Source organism: Cornus florida, unplaced genomic scaffold, assembly GCF_030987335.1.
Source record: "Cornus florida cultivar Cherokee Brave unplaced genomic scaffold, ASM3098733v1 CherokeeBrave_3.0.0_Hap2_Chr06, whole genome shotgun sequence".
NCBI classification, from domain to species: domain Eukaryota; kingdom Viridiplantae; phylum Streptophyta; class Magnoliopsida; order Cornales; family Cornaceae; genus Cornus; species Cornus florida.
In genome coordinates, this window is record NW_026775576.1 from 80,308,539 (window position 1) to 80,334,244 (window position 25,706).

Here is a 25,706-nt window from a genome sequence, read left to right on the forward strand (position 1 = left end):
TTCTTGTCCTTCTTCTTATCCTTGAACCTGAAGGACTGGCCTTTGTCTTTCTTCCCCTCCTTGGACTTCTTCTTGTCTTGTGTAGTAGACCCAATCATCTTGAAATCTACAAGACAATCTGCCGCTGTCATGGCAGTAGGAAGGTCCCTCACACCTTGCCTACGGAGTTCTGCCTGAGCCCATGGTTGCAATCCGGACATGAAATTGAACAGCTTGTCCTCCTCTGACATATTTCGAATGTCCAGCATCAAGGAACTAAAGTCCTTCACATAGTCACGAACGGTACTTGTGTGCTTCAATTTCTTCAGATATTCCCTTGCAATCCATGTAGTGTTCTGAGGCAAGAATTGGTCCTTCAATTCCTTCTTAAGGGTCTCCCAAACTTCAATCCGAGGCCTACCCGTAGAAGCATCGTCCTCTGTCCGTGTGCGCCACCATAGTTTTGCATCACCAGACAGATACATGCTTGTAATGGTCACCTTCTCGCCATCGGGGATCCGAGTAGCCTTAAAGTACTGCTCCATGTCCCATAGGAAATTCTCCAACTCTTTGGCATTTCGGGTACCACTGAAAGACTTGGGATCCGGCACCTTGATCTTCTGTGAAAGAGGATTACCACCGCCTCTGGAACTCCCATGAATGGCCCTCTTCACCAAGGACACTTCATCTTCAAGGTCTTTCAGGTTCTTCTTGAAGACATCAGTCAACGACTCAACATCTTCAGAGATACGGGTCAATTGCTCTTTGGTGGCCTGCATGAAGTCACCAAACCCATCAGGATCAGTCTTCAAGATCTCCACTTCAGAAGCCAAGTTTTCAATTCGAACAACAAGGCTCTCTGCACCATCTTGTACCTCTGTTTCTGTAGAAAAACCCACGAACTCTTCCAAACGGGAAACTCTCTCACGAGTATTACCTCCAGCCATCGTAGAACGGGGCTCTGATACCAATTGTTACAGGGCTAAATTACACCACGAATTTTTGCCTCTGTAATGGCACTTGGGGCCACCAAGTCTCAGCCAACACAACAACACAATACACACAGTATATAAATGTAAAGAAGGTACACACAGTTTACAGGGACAAGCCCCAACCTTTGCTCATATTAAACATATTACAAAGGAACATGAGTTCGTACAAGGAACAACCAAGGCTCACACCCTCCTCTCTGTCCCCTCTACAAAGCCCACCTTAACATTATATAGGCCACTCTCAAAACCGCCCATAACTGCCCACTAAGATGAAGGATGACATCTCCATCCACCTAGGGTCGTGCTGGCACCCTCTAAATGTGCCATCACTATAATGCAGTTGACAAGCCCAACTGCTAGACTTGTTGGCATGTTCTGCTCATGCGACATAACCACAAGAAGTTACATTCTGCATAGTGGAAGAAACCACCCTTAACCGCCTGTGTGTTGGTCCTCTCAGAATTGTGCCACATGCTTGGGAGGTTACTCAGCACTCCCCCACTTCCCATGATGAGTAGGAAGTGCTAGTAACTTCCCCCAACCGACCGAGCCCACTAAGCCACCACCTCTTTTAACCGTAAGCCATGACTTTGTGTTGTCTATATTTTAGCCACATCTGAGTCAACCTTGTAAACCTAGCCTAAGACAAGTCCACCAATCTGCACCCACATATATATGTCTCTGAGTGCACGGCGTGCCAAGCCATGCACGCCCATGCGCACGCTCGGGTGCACGCCGGCGCACACACCAATGCCCTTCTACGCGCGCCATGTTTGAACCCTCATGCGTCCGTGGCTGTACGCCTGCCTGGACGCCCATGCGCACGCTGTGCTAGATGCTTGTGCACACTAGGTTGGACTCCTGCCCGCGCGCCCACCTGCACACTCGCACGCGCCCCGCTACACATTAGCTCGCGTGTCGGTGCCCACTTGTTTGCCCTTCAATATCTTAGATGCTCCCCACTTGTGCAACCATCTTGGAGTGGTGCAACACGTGCCCATGCACGTTGGCTAAGCCCTCTAAGCAAGCCATGCCATAGCCCAACCGATGTGCTCAACGGACCTCTCCCTAGTATAGTCTTAAGGAAATCCAGCACTCTGACAGGAGTAGACATCACCCATGCTTGAGGAGTCATAATGGCCTTTTAGGCCTTTCCCGACATCCAAATTGAGTGCCGTCTGCGCCAACCAGCTTCTATGGACTCAAGGTACCTCCCATAAAGATCCCGAGTCAAAACTCCAAGTTTCACTTTTCGCCATATTTACGAAAGTGCCACTAGGCACCCCCAGTGCACGCCGAGCATCCTTTTAAGCATCCTGTGTGCACGCTGAGCATCTTGTGCACACTGACAACCCACTGAGCATCCTCATGGCTGTCTAACCAAAGCCAAAGTATTCCCAAGACATGGCATGGCCTTAAAATGCCCATGTCTTCCCTTGGACAACCGTCAAGGGGCTAACAGAAGGCCACTATAGGCATTGGAACCATGTAAGTTTACATTCCTATAAGTAAACCACTTTTGAAAATCTCCCTGAATATGGAATTAAAAAAGAAGAAATTAAAACCCTAGCAATTGATTGGTAATTAAAGGATCCAAATTTCCGAAAACGAAAAATGGAGAATCAAAGAGACTATTAAGCAATTATAGTTTGTTACTAGTCACTTCTTCAATGGCCGAAATAGGGACCAGTTTCTTTACTGACCTAGAGTAAGTAATGACCGAATTTAAAAAATAATTGGTCATTTAAAATTAAATAATTTCTTCACTATCATTTTTTTTTTAAATTATGTTTTTTTTATTACTTTTTTTTTTTTTTTTTAATGTCTGGATGATTAGCTAGCTGGACCAAATAGTATTTGAATATAAAATTAAATTGTCACTCATTCACATTTGTTTTTAAAAACTTTGGTCATTGATTTATGCTTCCTTCGTTAGAAAGGAAAAAAATTGAATAGAAGGGAAGAACAAGACATTCCTAGGGAAGAGATTATGAATTTCCCTCATTTTGTTCGGTTGGATGAAGAGGAGAAAATAACCTAACAAATTCCTTTGTTTGTTACGAGAGAAGGGAAGAGAGAATTTAAAATTATTTTTATCATTATACCTTTCATTATTTTTTTTTTCCTGTAAATAGCCATCATCTTTACTACTCATTTGAATAGTACCATTAATTTCACTCTAATTTATTGTTTGCTTTATTAATATATACATATATAAATACTGTTTTCGAATTAGGTGTGAACATGGAGTTTTTTTGTTCTAAATATGTTCTAAAAAAATGCATTACGACATTGTATGGTTCTTTACGTAGACTGTGTATTTTTTTTTCTAATAAGGCAATTATATAACAAACAATATATATATATAGCTCTATGTATATGTACAAGTAAGAGAGAGAGCTGGAGAGAGCGTTTTGGGTGAGATGATGTGTACGGTTTAATTTTAATTAATATTTGGGAAGGATAATATTGTAATTTAGTATTTTTATAATAGCTCAACTTGTTTTCTCTCATATCTTCCGCCCAAATTTGGATGAATGAAATTTTGTAAAAGAGGACTTTTCCTCCTATTTTTCTTTTACTTCTCTTCCTTCCTTCCTACCGAACAAATTTTTTTTTTTCAATTTTGTTCAGTAAAATCTATTTTTTCATCATTTTGAATTGCAATTACAGCAACACTTGCCATTAACGACAAACTATGCTTGCTTATTATATTAGAGATTTTTTTTTTTTTTTGTTAATACATAGATTCGATGTTAATTGTGTTTTCTATTCTTAACAAATTGCCAAAAATAAAAATTTTCAATTTCCGCATTTGAGGTCAAACATTTGGTTGAAAACCTAAAATTGATACAAAATTTAACATACGAGTAGAAAAAAATAAAATTTACCTGAATCTTTTTAGATTGAATTGTATTGTCCAAACAAAGAATTCTCCCAACTAATGAAAATCAAAAATTAATTTTTACGGGCGTGTTTTTGCAACATTGCATGTGATCTGAGTCACTTATGGATAGTACAATATATAGATTTCAGTCATATGATATATTACACAAAAATATATCACGGCAATTAAAAAATTTATGACACGCCCGAATTAATTAACATTCAATACTCAATTTTATATCAAAAAATTACGACCTTGCACAGCCAGATCTATATTGGAAAAATCGAGAAGTACTTGTAGTGTAAACCAATTTATCCCTACACTTTTTGATTTTTTGAAAAAAAGGTCCAAACATTCTAAAAAATACTGTAATATAAATCAATAATTAAGTATAAAAGATGTGGGTTACTAAGATATAGGCTTATAGCTAATTCTGCATCATTAAGTATGTAATTATCATCAACAAAAAAAAAAAACTCCCTATAACCACATGTGTAACGGGTAGGTGCTTACCCATTTATTAAAAAACTCAAATTGTTGAGTAGTGTTGCGTACCCATCTATTTATACCCAATCACTTTCTCATCCAGATCCGATTTGGGACAAATGATTCTTTGTTACATGCTCCCCCAACTAAACTTGTAATGCCCTCGTTGCGGCTTGATCCACCCTGCCTATTTGGGCTGGCTCACCCGGATACCTTTCGGGCCGGATGCTTGGCGTGGCACCGAATCAAGGATTGAGTTTGACTCTAATACTAACAGTAATGGGTGGATGCTTACCCATTAACCTAAAAGCTCAAGTTGTCGGGTAGTGCTGCATAATTACTCATTTGTACCCAATCATTTTTCCATTCAGATCCGATGTGAGATAAACAATCCTTGTTTATAACATGTTAGTACGCAGCGTGAGAGTAAACAATTTGTCAGATTATTCATCTAAAAAAATTGAACATATGGAAAGAAGAATAAAAATAAGAAATGAAATGAAAATTTTGTTGGTCCCTTTCCTTCTTATCCTCCATCATTTTGGGGGTGCTTTGTTGTTGTAGTTAGCATATATCAATGACTACAGCTGGTTCAGTGGAAGAGACAGCATGGAGAGATGCTCTACAAAGAGGACAACTTGACTGAGTGGTGAGCCACTTATCTACACACACACAATGGTAAGTATGGTGACATTCAGGCAACACCTTAACCATCTCTTCATCTTGAAACACCCCTAGACATATCGAGCACTCGGCGGCCATGTCTTCAACAACATTCTTGACAGTAGTAGTAGTAGTGTTGGTGGCCATCATGTTGCAAGTTTTAGTGGCCAAATCTTTGTGCAGGCAAATGGGAAAGCTGTGGATTGTGGCAGCGTCGAGCCCATCTGACTGACTCCTTATTGCAATGGCTAGTGACACTGGGCTCAAGGCTGTGGCCGTGTTTGCAGAAGAAATATGGCGAAAGAAGAAATGGTAGTATATGTATAGGGAGGGAAAAAGGATGACAAAGCAGAAGAAAATGACTAGGAGGAGGATGCTTTGGATGTGGAAATGGAAGGTGTAGTAGAGATCAGTTAAGTGCCAGTGAAATGGTTCAAAGTCTGTAAAGGCCATAGCTAGCTAGAGAGTTTTGTTATTATATTTGGTGGTGATGGTGGTGGTGGTGTTGTGATTTTGGAGTTGAATGAGATGGAAATGAAAATGAAGTGAATATTGTGAATGTATTATATATATATATGTATTGGCTTTGTATACAACAATCTATAGTACTAGTTGTTGCACACATAGAGCTTCGTTTGCTTCTCCTAAGTTGTGAGCTAACTTGTTACTAGTACTATTTACGGAAATAAAGCACACATATATATAGATTTGCTTGACCTAAAGTTGATTTGTTCGACCTAAGTTGTGTGCTAACTGATTACTATTTTTGTAAATAAAACCTATTGTCAAGTGCCAACTCACTTTTAGGTATCACCTCTTTCTTTCTCTAAAGTGAAGAAAGTAGGTCTGTCTTTGGATATTTGAAGTAATTACGTATGTGTTGTCTTACTTACTTTAATGACAATTTTGCTTTTAAAGTGACTCTCAATTTTACATTCTGAAATAATGATTTAACACAATGCTGTAAGGGTAATTTAGTCTTTTTAAAAATTTTTAGAGATATTGTTTGGTGACAATGCATGTACATTTCCCTGAAAGAAAGTCAAGGACTAAATTTAATGATCTTTCCGTTAGGTTGCGTTGGACTGGGTTGAATGATTATTTGGTACAGCACGATATTTGGAATACAAAGTCAAACTATTTATTTTTAATAAATAAAAAGAAAATAAAGAAGGGGAGAGAAGATTTTATTCTGTTCAACATATAGTCAAAAGTCCAAACTTATCACACAAAAATCTTTAATTTCTTTTTTATTTAGATTTTTATAATTTTAAAGTCACAATTCTAAATTTTAATGATAAATTATACTGATTCTAATTTTGTTAATATGTACTGACCTTTTCTCTTGTTTATCAAATTATACTTATTTTTCTTAAAATTTATATGTAAATAACACATACCTCCACTTTGTTAACAGTCGATGCAATTAACAATAAAAAATATTAATTTCAGCATTTTGTAACTTTTAAATTTTATTTGTACTTTTGGAATACATGTTTATTGCCATAAAATACAATACACATATAAGAACATAAACATAATTATAAATCTGAGTGAAGGTTAGTAAGAGGGAAGGTCGGTGTATATTTATGAAACTTCAAAAGAGATTACATGTTTGGCACCGTAAATCCAAATTGATATTGTCAATTTCGACCTAACCTGAATTTAGTATTCAAATGAAATTCTTGTTTAATATATTTTAATAAGGAACCGTGCAAAAAACTTATTTGAGCTTTATACGGAATTGGGATTGATGTTCAGTGTTAGCGTCACATTTAGATGTTATAGTTGTCGAATCAAAGTGATGGAATGTGAAATGTCCAGATATTTCTTCTATAATCTAACTTAGTTTGTTTTTTTCTTAGTTAGGTGTTGATTTAGTTTGTTTTTTTCTCAATTAGGTGTTGATATTTTAATTCTATTTTTATGTTTGATTTGTTCACATGGTCCTTTTGATGTATGTATATATTAATAGTACAATTATAATAATAACATAGCTTGTATGTGACTACAAGTTGTTGAAGTCTATTCTTTTGATATTATGTAAATTGGTCACTTACATCAACCAGTCTCATGAGAACATTTGTAATTTTTAAAAAGATGTGCAAATTAAGTATCCATTATTCGGTTAAAATTCAAATAAAGTAAAAGGAAAAATATGCCGAGAGAGTTAAAACTACAATTATGCCCTTATATCTTTTTCTTGATTGCAATCCTTCACTAGAGTCTACCAAATTTTAGAAACAAAGGATTAATCTATGAAAATGAGTAATAGGTTTTCTTCCAGCTGGTACTCTAATGAATTACATCTTAGTTATGGTATCCTTTTGTAATTGTCAGCGGGTTTTGATCCTTATGCTTTCAGTGGAGCCCATCAGAGGCTTCTTCATCCTTTGGGCCAATCAACCGGAACAAAAAACACATTCGCTTGGATGTCAAACGGTGATTGCCAACAAAAAGAACTCCCAATGGTATGATCTCTTCGTTGAGTCTCACTCTCACCCGGACATATTGTGGATAACGAGTGCAAAGTTAGAACACAGAATTTTTAAAAAATTAATTGAAGAGAATAGTGAACGTTTAATTTTTTTAAGCTACAAATTGAGTGAGGCTAGAACGGACGCGCGGGGTGGAAAAATATGGAGAGTCCTCTGCTAAACCTTTTTGGATGCAGATTTACTTGCTCTGCTATACATTTCAGTATAAATTTCATTTTACAAAGTCCAAGTATAAAAACAGAGATGACAGTCCCAGGAAAGCGTGGAACTCTATCCGACTCAAAACCGCTCTAACTCACCTAATGTGCAGACAATTGAACCAACAAGAACCAAAAAATAACCTAAAAAGTTGGTTCAACGATGTATGAGTTGAAAACTCATAGAATTTCAAGCACTCTACAAAACTGTTTTGAAGAAATCCAGAGCAGCGGCTACAGTCTGAGTGGTTTCATGCGTGGATGACATTGAATACCAACAAATCAGCATGACAATTGGCCAGGTGGGCTTAATCATCCTTCAATCTCTTGAGAAGTTTTGAAGCCCAGCGTCGGACACGGCGCTTCAGTGTATAACCAACAACTACTCCGGCAACAAAGCAAACCGCACAAAGTTTTGAGCAGGTCCAGAGGGATAACACTCGCCTGCAATTACATACATGCAGCTCAATCAAAAGAATATTTACCGTGCTGCAATTTGCCCCTGCCACTTTTCGAACAAATGTTTGGGGGAAAAAAAAAACGTATAACTAATAACTATACAAAAAAGATGAAAATTTTGAATGAGGGCAATTTCCTTTCCTTGATAGAAGTGTTTTCCGCTTTAATTTATTTTAGAATCGTATAAACCCAACCAGACTAAATATGACAAATAACACACTTACTCAGCAAAAACGGATAATGACACATGCTAATTGTGCCAAACCCGCTATAACACATCACATCAAAAGTCACGTCGCGTAATTTTTGTCGTTTATGCACCCAACAATCTAGCAGGTTGACTACTAGCTTTTCAACCCTCAAAACGGCAGTAGATAATTTTAGTGCTAGACCCAGATCATGTTCACCTTCCAGTGCAATCAAGCACAACTCCGTGGTCCATCCTACGACTGCAAGTGGTAGCACCCTGAGACCCCTATACCAAGTAAGAAAACTAGAAAGCCAATGCATGACTTCTTTTCCTACAAATAATAGAAGCTTCTACAACCTACACCAATGTAATAGCAGAATCTACAAAGACTACGGACACTAACATTCTGCTTATCAACTGTTTGTTAATACAAGGGACTTGTTACCACATGACCAACCACAGTACAGTTGTTGGTCATGTGGTGGGTTATTTGTCATATGCGGTCGGGTTGGATTTAACAATGGTTTTGAATTGAATAGAATATAAATCCGCATCTTGTGCATGCCAATATTAGAATTAGAATCACAATGATTACATCTAAAAAGAGTTGGACTGTTCATTGACAGAACATGACTCCACTAGTTCAAGCTTGTTTGTTAAATCTTTAAAGCTAAGGAGACGAGCTCAAGCCTAATTCAGAAGCTCGATTATTTAACAAACAAGCCTGAGTAACACCAAGCTCTGCAGAGGCAGAGCTCGGGTGGTCACCACAATAAGCCTGTCTTTCAGTTATACGGTTTTTAGTTCAGTCATGTTTTTGGACACTATGTTACATATACTATAATAAGATCTTCAGTCGTCAATACGTAAATATGTATATATTTAAAAGTAATATAGTAGCTCTAGACTCCACTTTCGATAAATTTTATCACTATATCATTCCTGGAAATTTTAAAGGGCAAGAGATTAAGAGAAGTGGAAGGAAGAGAGAGAGAGAGAGAGAGAGAGAGAGAGACTTAAGGGGCTATCATTTCTGGTTAAAAAAACAAGGTACTGCCACCTGTTCATCTATTCTTCTCCAACGCTCCTTCACTGGAAGATGGTTTGTCGAAGGAGGAAGATAAAGAAGAAGCGACCAATTTAGGGTCTTGAGAAATTGTACGGAACACTTTCTTTAATCCCTCCATCAAAATTATCAAATTAACACTCAATCGCTGAAATCCAAACTCAATTCAAAGAAGATCAAGCCCTCTACACGATTCACTGGTAGATCGATGAATGTCTTAAACCCACTCCATTTGGGGGGGGGGGGGGGGGGGGGGGGGGGGTGTTAGGGCTTTTATTTCAATCAAGGCGTCAGCCAAGGTCCAACCTATTTCGTTGATGGAACAGACTGTATTTATGGGCAAATTATAGAACACACTCCCCTAAATTTTGTGAAATTACACTAGACTCTGGTGTCCGGTTAAAAAAAAGTTACCACTTCTTGTCTTTCATAGTAAATTTTGACTTTTAAAATTTATCATTAGTATAAATAAAAAAAGGGAAGGCGATATGTACACTCCATTTTTTAACATTTGTACTATAATTTTAAATTAAATAAAAATTCTAACCTTAATATGAAATGGGAGGCAATATGTACACCCCACTTTTTAACATTTACACTATAATCTTAAATGAAATGACAATTCTAACCTTATTTTTACAAGTAAATAATTATTACTTTTTAAATAATACAGCTGTCCTTTCATTTTTTCTCTCCTTATCTATAGTCTTTAATATTTTAAGTATCTTTTGACAACACGAATAAAATAAAATAAAATTTGAATAATTTTTTTTAAGGGACCAAAATAAATTAAAATTTTGTTATGTTCAATAAATTGCCTTTTTGGCCAGATAAAAAAAATAAAAAATAACCATTTAAAAAATTATCTTTTTTGACATGAAGAAAAAAAAAACTCAAAAAAATATATTTATTGAATAAATTATCTCTATTGTCAAGATCCTAAAAAAATAATAATAAAAGTAAAAAAAAAAAAAAAAAAGTCACTATGGAATAAATTATCCCTTTTGACTAATAAAAATAAAATTATTAATATAGAATAAATCATTTTCTTTGAGAGGACCTTTGAAAAGAACAAAAGGAAAGGAAAAAAAATAGTAAAGAAAATAGTAAAGGAAGTAAAGAAGGTAAAAAAAAAAAAAAAAAAAAAAAATTACAGAAAAAAAATTATTAATATAGAATAAATTATTTTCTTTGAGAGGACCTTTGAAAAGAACAAAAAGAAAGGAAAATAAAATAGTAAAGAAAGTAAAGAAAATAGTAAAGGAAGTAAAGAGGGTAAAAAAAAAAAAAAATTACAATTGTATAAAGGGTAGTTATGACATTATAAATTTAAGGAATTGTGCATTAATGAATTCAAAGACTTTCTTGTCCTTTTCCTTAAAAGAAAATGATAAATGTAATGTAATTGAAGAAAAATGGAGTGCCAATATCGTTTCCCAAAAAATATAAAATAAGAATTGAATAAAATTGAATAAAAGATTCATTTCTTAGTCTTGATGATTGTTACTCGATTTGTGTGTTAATTTGAGGTCGGTTGTGCCCATTTAATTGATTTTGCTAAGATAACAACATATTTGGTGCCAGTTTCACTCAAAAGATGCTAGAGTTGACTCGATTTACATGATTATCTTATTTAATGTGTGGAGGACCATATTTGTATGTTTAATGTTAGAATTTTGGAAATTGCTTAGAAATAATTGAAAAATGGCGTACTTGAAGTAGTTTTCTTTCAACACTTGTGTGGAAAATATTTCGTATTTCTTAAGTGAGAAAGAGCTTGATGTTTGTGGTTATCATTTCTAGAAACCATCACGAGATTTCGCTTGTCCTTTAGGGGTAACTTAGAGGTTTAAAAGGTTTGTTGCATATGATAAATGTAATCGTAATACCTACGAAAATAGTGTTATACCTTTATTGCTTTATAATTCGTAGTTGTATAGTTGTTTATTTCCTTTTACTTCATAGTTCATTGCTAAGGGACTAGCAATATATAAATTTGGGGATGTGATAAGTGCTGAAATATGCACATTTCAGCCCTAATCTCAGGTATTTTAGACCTTTCATCTATCATTACTTCCCCGTTTTAGTTATAATTTGTGTTTTTTTCAATTTCAGGTCAATAACGCTCAAAAGGACTAAAATCAGTTCAGTTTTCTTTTTGGAGTCAAGCAAATGCAGCGGGAAAAAGTTCCAAAAATTGACCAGGAATAGTGCCACGATCGATCGCAGCCACGTCAGCAGATAAGATCAACCAGCTAGCAAATTGTGATCGATCCTACTCAAGTTGCGATTTATTGCACTTGAGTTGCGATCGATCGTAACTTATGCTGAGAGCAATTTTTAATCTCGGTTTTGGCTCGAACTTCACCAACTAAGGGGTTGCGAGATTGCATCATTTGGGGGTACATTATTGACCCATTTCTACTCCAAGGGACAACTATAAAAGGGGAATTAAGCCATCTTTACAAGGGTTACCAAGTTAGATAGTTAGCTATCATTTTACAAAGTAGAGATTAGAAGAGCAAAGGAAGAAAATTTCTAGATACATTCTCTCTCTAGGGTTTCAAGCAAGAAGAAGAAGAGGAAGATGAAGCCATGCTTCTAAAAAAATTTGAGAACAATGAATTAAACAAATTCTAGACTGTAATCCTGAAAAAGAAAAAAACTTTAAAATAAAAAGTGTTAAAATTAAATATATAGTAAACTCAGCATACAATTTTAGGGCAAAGCTTGTGCTTTATTCCCTGAATCAGCAGGGATGACACTGAGTTTCCACCAAAAATAATTTAAATGAATTTTTGCTCTTTAGTTCTAGTTAGTAGTTACTTCAAAACAAACAAACAAATAAATAAAAATTAAAAAATGGAAAGATTTTGTTACTGTTTAGTCCCAAAAATAAAATAAATTTTAGATGTTATCCAGTTCCCACCGAACTAAATTTGTGGCAAGTGTTGATTAGTTAGACATGTGAAAGGCCTTATTCCTCACTAATTATAAAAGATTAAAATTTTCTCGTCAGTGCAAGAAATTTAGTACAGTAGTATTTTGAAATGCTTAAAAAACTACATCCTCTTGATATGAGAAGTGGTGTTAACAAAGTAAAATTGGTGTTAACAAAGTAATGCAATCTGAAATTAAAAGTGATGCAATTGTTATTTTTTAAACTTTTTAATACAGGCAAATTAGGGAAGGGATTCATAACCAATTAGGTCATTAAATAATAGTCAATATAATAGAAATTTCAAATTAGTCAATCAAAATAAAAGACCTTTCACTTGGTGGATTCACATGGCACATTATGTGCCATTGGATGTGCAAAGTGGCCAACTAAGATTTCTCGGATTAAAAGGTAATTTTAAATATATATATATATATATAAAATAAAATATATCAATCTCACAACATATGCACCACAATTCAAACGTTAAATATCGAAATCCCCGTCTATGACCCCAGTACAATTTAACCCACTAAAAAACACCTCTTTTGTAAATGTATCACTGTAGTAGAACCATAATCGGGAAGTTGAGGTCAGCAATCCGCCACGCCCAAAACCCAATCTATCCCCATAAATTTCTGTAGAGCAATAGGCTCTCTCCACATCTCCCGTCTTTCTCAACAACACAACTCTATTCTTACTTTTAATAACACAAGAAACTAACACAACTAACACTTGATCCTCTACCCAAATCCCCACCTTCTCTCTCTCTCTCTCTCTCTCTCTCTCTCTATACCACTAATGGCTTCCCTCTCTCTCTCCAAGCACTCTCTCCCCTCTCTACTTCCCAACCAAACCCCTAAAACCTCATTTTCTCATAACCTCTCAATTCTCCCCAAATCATCACAATCCGAGTTTTGTGGACTCAAACTCCCTTATGCTACTTCCCTCTCAATCCCATCTTCTTCACTACTCAAGAGTTCCATTTTTGCCAAGGTATATAATTAACTACATTTGGTTGCTTCGATTTATTGCCTTGCTTTTTTTTGTAGAATAATTATATTATCTGTAATATCTATTATCATTATCATGGATGGTAATGTATTTGATTGTTTGTGTTAATTTGTTCTCTTTAAAGGTGAACAAAGGTGGGTGCCTCCATCATTTACATTGAAAGATCAGGATGGAAAGACTGTGAGCCTCTCCAAATTCAAAGGCAAGCCTGTTGTTGTCTATTTCTACCCTGCTGACGAAAGCCCTGGTTGCACCAAACGGGTCAAATCTCTTTCTTTTTTATTTTTATTTTTATTTTTTTTCATAATAGAATTAAAAATTATTTATTTTATGAATATATATTTTTATTAACAAATGATCCATTATATCATGGATTTGTAGTCACATATATTTTATTTGCATACAAATCTTAAGAAAAATAAGTGTAATTTGATAAATAAGAGAAAAAGGTCAGTACACATTAACAAAATTAGGGTCAGTGTAATTTACCATTGAAATTTTGAATTGTGACTTTAAAATTATAAAAATTTAAATGCAAAAGAAATTAAAGATTTGATCCATGATATGATTGATCATTTGTTCATAAAAAGGACCATGTGAACAAATCAAACATAAAAATAGAATTAAAATATCATCCTTTTTATGATGGATCATTTGTTTGATTTGATTTGATTCATGATATGATAGATCATTTGTTCATAAAAAGAGCCATATGAACAAATCAAACATAAAAATAGAATTAAAATATCATCCTTTTTATGATGGATCATTTGTTCTTATTCATAAAAAGGACCATGTGAACAAATCAAACATAAATATATAATTAAAAATATACATATATTTTTATGAACAAATGATCCATTATATCATGATCAACTTGTAGTCACATATATTTTATTTGCATACAAATTTTAAGAAAAATAAGTGTAATTTGATAAATAAGATGAAAGGTCAGTACGTATTAACAAAATTAGGGTCAGTGTAATTTACCATTGAAATTTTGAATTGTGACTCTAAAATTATAAAAATCTAAATAAAAAAGAAATTAAAGATTTTTGTGTGATAAGTTTCGACTTTTGATTATTTGCTAAACAGAATGAAAACTTCTCTCCCCTTCTTTATTTTCTTTTTATTTACTAAAAATAAATAGTTTGACTTCGTATTCCAAATATTAGTGCTTTACCAAATAATCATTCAACCCAGTCCAAAGCAACTATCCAACCTAATCCATTACTTTTGGATGCTTCCTAACGGAAAGGTCATTGAATTAGTCCTTGACTTTCTTCATAGAAAATGTACATGCATCATCACCAAACAAAATCACTAAAAAGGAAAATACATCGTAATCTTTAAAAAGACTAAATTACCCCTGCAGCATTTTGTTAAATCATTATTTCAGAATGTAAAATTGAGAGTAGCTTTAAGTGCAAAACTGTCATTAGAGTAAGTAAAACAACACATACCTAATTACTTCAAATATCCAAAGAGAGACCTAATTTCTTCACTTTAAAGAAAGAAAGAGGTGACACCTAAAAGTGAGTTGGCACTTGGCACTAGGCTTTATTTACAAAAATAGTAATCAGCACAACTTAGGTGAAGCAAATGAATTGTACTATTAAATAGAAATGATGGTCCTTCCTAATTAATCCTAACCTACTCTGCATTATTTTGTTTTTCAAATTTAATGTTAAAGCAGTTAGTCGGCTTTCAGAGGGCCCACATGAAAGATGATAATAACAAATGTTTGTTGAAAGGTTGGTCATCTGACCAACTTGAGTACCTCGGTATATTTCTCAGCCCAAATTTGTGTCTCATGACACATGTTTTTTTGTACCATATCGGACTGGGGGTTCTGCCTTGTAAGTTGTAGCTAAAAATAATGGTAGTGGACTAGTGGGAGTAATTTAACATTTACATGTAATTGGGTAGACAAATGTTTTTAAAGCCTACGTAAAATTCATGTCATCTAATCAGTTTTAGCAATTGAAATGGTAAAGTGAAAAAAGAAAGGAAAAAAAAAAAAATTTTGTGTATGTAATTTACTTATTTTGAACAAAGTGATATGAATTAAAATCCAATTCACACCATATTCATTACATATCTCTTTCATTGCTAGCTGGTATGTCTAGCTTCTAAGAAGGCAATGACTCCATATATGTCCCTCTCTTCATCCTTCTTCTAGAAATCAATCATTGTACATGTTGGAATTTGATGTTACACAAATTTGGGATTAATTTAAATGCAATGAAAGAGATGTGTAATGAATATGGTGTGAATTGGATTTTAATTCATATCAGTCCTTCACCTGTCTCTTCACTAGCTAGCTTGCGAAAGAGACCAACTACTTTTAATCAGACTCACGATGTGATGTGAGTGTTACTGTCTCCGTGTTTCAGTCCACTCATTCTCTTTCTTTACAGAGTAATAATATTATGAGACCTTTCTCATAACAATTCTCACGAACTCTTTTATTTTTTATATTATGATTGTATATAAATATAGAGGAGAGAGTTTAACTCTTTGAAAGATAATTGTATAAAGATTATATAATTAAAATTTCGTACCAAAATTCATCACTTGAAACAATCAAAGTTTTACACACTCTTTGTTTTGATCGAATTACACTATTAACTTTGACCGTCTCATATACTTTTTTTATTGTATTTTGAACTGATCTGTTTACGGTAGGACTGCAACTCGGGTGGGTTTGACGTATGAAAACACGCCATGATATACAAGATCTTGAAAGTACAGGGAAATTCAACATCTCCTTTAATTAACAAGCTTAAGAATCCATATATGAATGGAAGGAAATTTCCCCACTATAACTAACCAATTTCACATAATACTACAATAATACATTAATGTATTAACAAGAGAAATGGTAATATTTCACATAATACTACAATAATACATAAAGTATTAGGTTGTTATCATGACGGATGTCGTGACCTAGCTTAGTTTTGGCTTGTCTGGGGTTGGTTGTTTTGTCAGTTTACTGTGGGTCTTCGTGGTACATGATATTTGTATGAGCTTGGTGATTGCTTTGTAAGTGCAGTCGGGCAGGTTTTTTTGCCAGGGTACCAAAAAAAAAAATAATAATAATATATATATGGTCATCATCAATAACTCAACTTTCACTTCTCTCTCTCTCCATCTTTTTCTCTCTCTAACTCTTCAAGTCAATTCACGCGCTAGATCTTATAACCAGTTCATGCACTACTTCTAGATCTATAAATACACATCCATTTACGTTGAAGGACAATATCTCTCTTAAGCAAAAGTCTCACATGCATACTCAACTATGGTGTTGTTCTCTAAAATTGGCATTGTTGGAGCTGGCATAAGCGGTATTTCCGCCGCTAAACAGCTGGCCAAACACCACCCAGTGTTGTTTGAGGCCACTGACTGCCTTGGAGGGGTCTGGAAACATTCTTCTTTCAAGTCTACTAAGCTTCAGACCCCTCGTTGTGATTATGAGTTTTTGGATTATCCTTGGCCTAATAGGGATAATTCGAGTTTTCATCTAATTTAGAGATATTGGATTACTTATATTCTTATGCTACCTACTTTGATTTGCTCAAGTTCAACTCAAAGGTGGTAGAAATCCGGTTTGTTGGTGATCGTGAAACCTCCGATCTGGTGGTAAGCCGGGAGAATATGCAACTTTGCTGACTGGCCAGCCGGTATGGGAGTTTGCTGTCCAGGACTCAAACTCTCTTATGCTACTTCTCTCTCAATCCCATCTTCTTCTACTTCTTCACTACTCAAGAGTTCCATTTTTGCCAAGGTAATTAACTATAACTACATTTGGTTGCTTCTATTTATTGCCTTGCTTTTATTGTAGAATAATTATATTATCTGTAATATCTATCATATCATTATCATGGATGGTAATGTATTTGATTGTTTGTGTTTATTTGTTCTCTTTAAAGGTGAACAAAGGTGGGGTGCCTCCATCATTTACATTGAAAGATCAGGATGGAAAGACTGTGAGCCTCTCCAAATTCAAAGGCGAGCCTTTGTTGTCTATTTCTACCCTGCTGATGAAACCCTGGTTGCACCAAACAGGTCAAATCTCCTTTTTTTATTGCTTCCCATTTCATAATTCTTTTCTTTATAATCAATGTGATTGTGTTGATCTAATTTCAGGACAACAATCACATAATATAGTTATCAAATCATTCTAAAAAAATGTCCAGATATACTCATCTGCATCTTAATTTGTCCCAATTTAATACAAATATCCAGAATGCTAGTATGTTATGCACCTATTCTGTAAATGATTTTTTTTTTTCCCAGATGTTTCTGAAATTTGTCAACTGTTACGCTCAATTTGAAATGACAACATGTCCTTCATATTGACTGCTCTTTACTCTCCGGGTCATTCTTGAATTGTTTGTAAGCGAATCACTGTCAATATTTTTCTAAGTACATCTTAGGAAATACATTATGCAACATTGGTTTGGTTAGAAAATAGAAGGCGTGAAAGGAGGAGTGTTGAGTTGATTAAGTGAATACCCAAACAGATTACTTGATAATTCAGAAGTTAACAACTTTGAAACTCTTCACAGGCATGTGCTTTCAGGGATTCCTATGAAAAGTTTAAGAAAGGAGGAGCTGAGGTTGTCGGAATAAAGAAGGATGATCCATCATCACAGAAGGTAATGCAAAACATCTTGCCATTGACACATTCTAAGCAATAGATAGGATGAAATTTAACCTCTAGTCCCTGCACCCGAAGGTTACAATTATAATTGTATGACTTTGCAGTATATTGTTCAACGATTTAAAGGCATCCAGAGACAACTGCTCTCTGTACTTGATTGTGTAGGAATTAGGCTTATTGATGTAATTAACATACTTGCTTTTCCTTATTTAGTAGGTAAGATTTAAACTTGTTATCTGCTGAAGATATCATTGGTCAAAAAATGATATGGTCAAGTAGTTTGAAACACGTGTCAGACTAGCATTATAAACTTTATGCCTAAGAGTGACTAAACAAACTTAAGCGCCTGTTAATTGCATAATTTCATTGACTGAAAACTGAATAATGTAATAGAAATAATTATTTATGCACCTTGAGCTTGTTACCATGTGATATTGGTTCAATATTTCTGGGGTCATTTTTTTAGAATGGAAGCTGCTTCATTTTTTCAATCTATTTGACCTATCCATTATCTGTTCTGAAATCAATTATAATAGTTAGCTTGTGCGTTTTGAGCCAATTACCTTCTTCCAATTATGAAGCTCGTCGTGTGTTGTTCACGCGTGAGCTTATTTAAGACTCTTGTTAATTTTTCCTATATTTTTGACATAGCCATTCAATTACTATACTGAAATTGACAACGTTAGCTAGCTGTGCAATTTGAGGTAGTTAACTGCTTATAAATTTATAATTATAAAACTCATATTATATCGGTCAAGCTTGAGATTTTTTTGACTATGATTCAGTTGTTGAAATTTATTCCCGTTTTTGAACCGTGCCTTTCAATCACTTCTTGAGAAATTTCTACATGGAAGCTCCTTTGGTGGGTTGCATTTTGTCATATTATGGTCCACAGGGGACTTCTGCGGTTGTGACAAATAAAACCATAATGGCTACGAATTCCATGAGATGGTTTTATTTCTTGACTTTCTTCTGATTGAGTGGTTTATAATTAGCTTGTGACAATTACCAAACATGCTTGTGGCTTACAAAAATGTTTGAATGGATGAAGGCGATTGCGAAAAATACAGACTTCCATACACAATGCTGAGTGATGAGGGTAACAAGGTCAGAAAATAGTGGGGTGTGCCATCGGATCTGTTTGGAACCTTGCCTGAAGACAGACCTATGTTCTTGACAAGAAGGGGGTGGTTCAACTCATCTACAACAACCGGTTCCAACCCGAAAAGCATATTGACGAAACCCTAAAGATACTTCAAAGTATTTGAGTCCTTAAGTTAGATTCTCAATCCAATGCGTGCTTTTATTTTTGTGATAAAAGATTTCTCTCTAAAGGTAGGGACAAAAGCATGCATTTGGTATCATTGTTTCATTTTTCTTGTTCATAATCTTGACTACTGTAAGGGCTACATGCTTCTGCCAACCAGTTCTTTTTCTTTTTTAGTTAAAAGGTAAGCTTTTTATGTAAGAGAAGGAATGTACAGAGAGCCCCCACAATAGAGGGAAAAGACATGAAGCAACACAAGAAGCACACCCAATGAGAACAAATGAAACCCAAAGAGCAGGACTATATCCCAAAAATCAACAGACAACTCAAAATAGCTGGTGCACACATGACTAAGAGAGAATGGAGCTTAGTAATTAATCACACTTAATAATATCCCACACCACACAACTTCCTTGAAGTAATAATCATATGACAATTCAATCCGTGAGCAGCCAAGATTGACATCCTGCAAAAGCACATCCATCCAAAAATCATCTTTTGAAGGTCATCAAATGAACTTATCTGGTTCATCTCCACACTATTCTTTAGTACCAGTTCTTCTTCCTCCTAGATGTTCATCCTATCTCTTCGCAGATTTCGTTGCTGTGGTTGATACTGAAGGTAGAAATGCAGTGCCTCTTGTAAAACCTGGTTGTCCTCTTCATGATCTCCATCTCTTTAGTTGTTTGTTCGAGCATCTTCTCCACATTGGGAAGCTTGAATTGGTCGTCCACAAGTTCAGCCAGCCATTTGCACCGCAGCTCTGCAGAATGCAGGTTTGAAACACTCTCAATGTAACCCACAAATGCCATGTTCGGAACTAAGGGATGGATTGTGCCCCTGCCAGAAGATCAAATAATTCTTTGAAATTCTTGGACCTGTTTTGTTATGGAAAGTAAAATCATAGCTTTGAGATTATGCCTTACCTGTATAAGGGCATCATACATTCTATCAAGCTACGAGAAGCTTCGGGTAATATAGCTTTGAGCTTTTTCTCCCCATCATATCCAGATGCAAGAACCACCACATTAGGCTCCAACCTAGTGTTGTCTTCGAATTCAACCCCTCCTTCCCAGAACCACCATTTGGATGCTCTTTTTAATGCAATGTTTCCCTTGTCAGACTCATCGAAGTAGTTTTCCGGCAAAATAGCCATTTGACAAGAAGCATAATCTTCCTCAAATGGTTTCAATGCATACTTCTCCAATGGAAGCTTCCACACCAAATAGGACTCAATAATCTTAGACATAGCTCTTTTCTATCATGAACCATTATGAAAATAACAATTAATTATGAGCTCTTAATAATATCAACTCGTTGGAATCCGATAAACAGTGGTGCGTTTAGTAACGAAAAACGTTTCTTGTTTTCTGTTGTCAACCTCTCAAGAGGCAAAACGAAAACAAAAATCGCGGTTAGTAAAATGTTTTTGTTTTTTTATAACAGAAAACGTTTTCAATTTTTGTGAAGAAAAGAGGAAACATAAAAGGGATGTTTCCTATATTTTCGGTACTGTAGCACAGAAACATTTTCACTAATGTTACTACACAGGCACTATTCATTTCAAATAAAATTCATATTATCTGTGTTATATACTAAGTTGCGATTAAATGTTAATAAAAATATATATTTTTAACATAGAATATATTAAATATTGTATATTATTTTTTATTTGATAAAAATATATTTTAATATATAATATATTAAATAATAATGTAAATTATTTTTTGTGACAAAATAATTTTTGATATAGAATTTAATGTTATTAAATTACTAAGCAGTAGATATTTTATATTATTATATATCATATCTATATTATATTATATGTAAATATTAAATTATAATTAATTTACAATATTATAACACAATATATATTTTATTACATATAAGATATATTATTAAATATTTTTTATTCATAATAAATTATCATATGCTAAATATATTATATATCGCATAATAAATGTATACATTATGAATATACATGTATTTATATACATAATTGGTGGAATGTTTTTGTCTTGGTATATCTAATTTTGCACTTGTAATGTATTGGGTATTTTAAAGATTTATAATTTTGAATTAGATTTTCTAGATTTATGACTTTTTGATACTAATGGAAGTAAGTGTCATGGGTTGCTCCCTATGTTCGAAAGTTCGTATTCAAGTCATCTACTCTCCCCCTCATCTCTAATCACTAAGTCCTAAAATTCTTGTCATGAAAAATTAAAATAGAAATGAAAAAACTAAAAAATAAAATAAAAATTTTAAAAATATTATGTACATTTTGTAACAAATATATATGTTATATTACTAAACACGGTTATTGTTTTATGTTTTCAAATTTGTGACAACAACAAGTGTTAATAAATATCATTTCTGCTTTCTATTTTCATTCAAGAAAGCAAAATCATGTTTCTGCTTTCTTAAGCCTGCAAAAACAAAAAACAAAAATGTTACTAAACGCACCCCAGACTAATGGTTGTTTTTATCTTATACGTGTGATGTCATCATAACGTTAACTAAGTTATATTTCTCTAAAATTTTCAACCAAACTTACGCAACTAAGTTAGTATTTCTCTAAAGTTTGAACTATGGTAAAAATCAAAGTAGTAAGTGCCGTTTTAATCACACAACAACTACTTTATAAGATAAGTTAGTAAAGTTTAAATTTTCAACCAAACTTACGAAACTAAGTATTTATCTAAAATTTGTATGATGGATATATCGTATTTCCTAAATTCTTAAATTGTAAAAAATTTAAATAGAAGTACTAAAGGATGAATATAACCCAATTTTACTTTTTTAAGTGTGGGATGGAAGAAGTATGGGCACTAATGATTCAAGTAGAAGTACAATGGTACAAATTAGAAGGGTCCAACAAAGAACTACTGCTACCATATTTGTCTGATGAATAATGGCATTACAATTTACAAATCATTTAGCTCGCATGTTAAGATATTTGGCAGCTAGCAATATTTGTGATTGATAGATACATAGTGTGTTGTATATTCACTCTGTACAATAATAGCAATAGTTTTTTTTTTTTTGTTTGTTAATGATAAATAGCCCAGACAAGGACGGACCATCTTTATAAAAACTAGAAATAGCAATTCATTACATAATTTGCATGTGCATTCTAAATGGTACTAATATGGTCGGGACTATCTTTATGATACTTATATATCTATCTAGATTAAATGTGTTACAACTACAAATTAATTAATTTTTCTTGCTATAATATTTAATCTTGGATTGTTATTATTGGATCTGATTATGTCAAATTATTGCCCTTCAATCCACATCCTACGTAACTATAGAAGAGTCATAACTGCTATAAATGATAAAATATAAAAATATATAAAAAAAAAAAAAAGTCTGAAAATTGTATAAGAGATTAAAGTGTTTCTGCCAAAACTTTGTATAATAATGGAGCTTACATGACTGGCCTCTGATAAATTTGGAGTGAGAGTGATTCGAGTAGAACCCAGTTGTGGGAATCATAGCTCGTGGGTCGCCGAAAAGTCCTTTGGCATTGGGTGGTCCTTCACCGTTCGTCTTCAAGCTCTCGAACTGTCCAGCAACTTTGTAGTCCTATTTGGTGTGGAAGCTTCCATTGAAAAGTATGGATTGAAACCATTTAAGGAAGATTATGCTTCTTGTCAAATGGCCATCTTGCGGGAAAACTTCTTCGATGAGGCTGACAAGGGAAAATTGCATTCAAAAGAGCTTCAAAATGGTGGTTCTGGGCAGGAGGGGTTGAATTCGAAGACAACACTAGGTTGGAGCCTGATGTGGTGGTTCTTGCAACTGGATATGATGGGAAGAAAAAGCTCAAAGCTATATTACCCAAACCTTCTCGTAGCTTGATAGAATGTATGATGCCCCTTATACAGGTAAGGCATAATCTCAAAGCTATGATTTTACTTTCCATAACAAAACAGGTCTAAGAATTTCAAAGAATTATTTGATCTTCTGGCAGGGGCACAATCCATCACTTAGTTCCGAACATGGCATTTGTGGGTTACATTGAGAGTGTTCCAAACCTGCATGCCATTCTGGAGAGCTGCGGTGCAAATGGCTAGCTGAACTTGTGGACGACCAATTCAAGCTTCCCAATGTGGAGAAGATGTTCAAACAGACAACTAGAGAGATGGAGATCATGAAGAGGACAACCAGGCTTTACAAGAGGCACTGCATTCTACCTTCAGTATCAACCACAGTGACGAAATCTGCGAAGAGATGGGATGGACATCTTGGAGGAAGAAGAACTGGTTGGCAGAAGCATTTAGCCCTTACAGTAGTCAAGATTATGAACAAGAAAAATGAAACGATGATACTAAATCTATGCTTTTGTCCCTACCTTTAACTAATAGAGAGGGGGTTGCTTGATGTCAAAATTAAATAAATATATTATACATGTAAAGACCCAGATTGTAATTTCGGATTGTTTATGTTGCACTTGAAAGTGGAGTGGTGGTGGTGCTACGATGGGATTCTGGCCGGAGAATTTGGTGGAGAAGAGAAAAAACTTTGGTTGGACTTTAAGGGCATTTTGTACAATCAAAAGGCTGATATTTCTGCCAAAACTATGTATAATAATAGAGCTTACATGACTGGCCTCTGATAAATTTGGAGTGAGAGAGTGATTCGAGTAGAACCCAGTTGTGGGAATCAGAGCTCGTGGATCGCCGAAAAGTCATTTGGGTGGTCCTTCACCGTTCGTCTTCAAGCTCGCGAACTGTCCAGCAACTTTGTCTATCAGATCCCAAGGTTCGATCGGACCACTGAAAGGCGTCGTCGGCGGTGACGGGATCTGAGGAGGACTGTTTGGCTTCCATTTCTAGAGACTGCGCTTCGACCGGACCAGTTTCCGATTCCGGTTAGAGTCGATTGCAGCGAATCAGTGCAAACCCATGATTTCTGAGTCAATACAGAGTCCAAATCAACAATGCCAATTTTAGAGAACACCACCATAGTTGAGCATGTGTTTGAGACTTTTGCTTAAGAGAGAGATTGTCTTTGAACGTAAATGGATGTGTATTTATCTAGAAGTAGTGCATGAGCCGGTTATAAGACCTAGCACGTGAATTGACTTGAAGAGTTGGAGAGAGAAAAAGATGGAGAGAGAGAAGTGAAAGTTGAGTTATTGATGATGACCATTTTTTTTTTTTTTACCCTGGCAAAAAAACCTGCCCTGCACTTACAAAGCAAACACCAAGCTCATACAAATATCATGTATCAAGAAGACCCACATTAAACTGACAAAACAACATGCCTGCACGTACAAAGCAAACCCCAAGTTCATACGTACAAATATCATGACAAAACAACCGCCAAAACTAAGATAGGTCAAGACATATGTCCTGATAACATCCTAATATAAGAAATATTGGATTACTTATATTCTTATGCTATCTACTTTGATTTATTCTTCTTTTGGCCAGCTGTTTAGCAGCTGAAATACCGCTTTTGCCAGCTCCAACAATGCCAATTTTAGAGAACACCACCATAGTTGAGTATGTGTTTGAGACTTTTGCTTAAGAGAGAGATTGTCTTTGAAAGTAAATAGATGTGTATTTATATAGCTAGAAGTGGTGCATGAGCTGGTTAGAGACATGGAATGAATGCGTGTGAATCTGGTTGTTGTATATCAAATCAATTTTCTGAATATGTAACTATCTATAGTAGTTGTTGCATACATACACCATCTGCTTCACCTAAGTTGTGTGAACTAACTGCCAAGTGTCACTTTTAAGTGTCACCTCTTTCTATCTCTAAAGTAAAGAAATTAGGTCTCTCTTTGGATATGATTTTAATTTGTAAATCTGAGGGGTGATTACGTAGCGACTGTTCCATCATAGAGCGCCCATGTCTGACGGTTTTTTAATGGGACCCACATACCCAGCATGACCACCGTGAGCGAGAGTGTTGAGTCCCGTGAATTGTCCTCTCTGCTGCACCAGCATCCCCGTGAATTGTCCTCTCTGCTGCACCAGCATCTCTACATTCTGAAATAATGATTTAACAACATGCTCCAGGTAATTTAGTCTTTTTGAAGATTGCGATGTATTTTCTTTTCTAGTGTTATTGTCTGGCGATGCATGCACATTTTCCTTGAAGAAAGTCAAGCACTAATTCGGACTAATTCAATGAGCTTCCGTTGGGAAGCATCCAAAAGTAATGGATTAGGTTGGATAATTAATTGCTTTGGACTGGGTTGAATGATTATTTTGGTAAAGCACTGATATTTGGAATACGAAGTCAAACTATTTATTTTTAATACATAAAAAGAAAATAAAGAAGGGGAGAGAAGATTTTATTCTGTGTAACATATAGTCAAAACTCGAAACTTATCACACAAAAAACTTTAATTTCTTTTTTATTTAGATTTTTATAATTTT

General features: G+C 34.8%; 2 protein-coding genes and 2 long non-coding RNA genes across 4 annotated transcripts; 2 read left to right on the top strand and 2 right to left on the bottom strand.

Moving 5' to 3' along the window:
* Window positions 1-4,908: 4,908 nt before the first annotated feature.
* Window positions 4,909-5,460, bottom strand: LOC132314423 (RING-H2 finger protein ATL66-like). The gene has a single exon (XM_059813290.1). It carries the CDS (start codon window positions 5,458-5,460, stop codon window positions 4,909-4,911), a length of 552 nt encoding a protein of 183 aa, XP_059669273.1.
* A 7,480-nt stretch (window positions 5,461-12,940) lies between these two features.
* Window positions 12,941-16,486, top strand: LOC132312266 (uncharacterized). Its single transcript, XR_009483229.1, has 2 exons — window positions 12,941-13,351; window positions 13,494-16,486. It is a non-coding gene; the product is annotated as an uncharacterized LOC132312266 (long non-coding RNA).
* Window positions 16,487-17,304: 818 nt separating this feature from the next.
* On the top strand, window positions 17,305-19,511 carry LOC132312265 (uncharacterized). Its single transcript, XR_009483227.1, has 3 exons — window positions 17,305-17,440; window positions 17,944-18,033; window positions 19,090-19,511. It is a non-coding gene; the product is annotated as an uncharacterized LOC132312265 (long non-coding RNA).
* Window positions 19,512-19,591: 80 nt separating this feature from the next.
* On the bottom strand, window positions 19,592-20,957 carry LOC132312264 (probable flavin-containing monooxygenase 1). Its single transcript, XM_059810562.1, has 2 exons — window positions 20,232-20,957; window positions 19,592-20,145 (listed from the first exon to the last, which is right to left on the bottom strand). The coding sequence occupies exons 1-2, from the start codon at window positions 20,552-20,554 to the stop codon at window positions 19,881-19,883; spliced, it is 588 nt and encodes a 195-aa protein (XP_059666545.1). The 5' UTR covers window positions 20,555-20,957; the 3' UTR covers window positions 19,592-19,880.
* Between the last annotated feature and the right edge of the window lie 4,749 nt (window positions 20,958-25,706).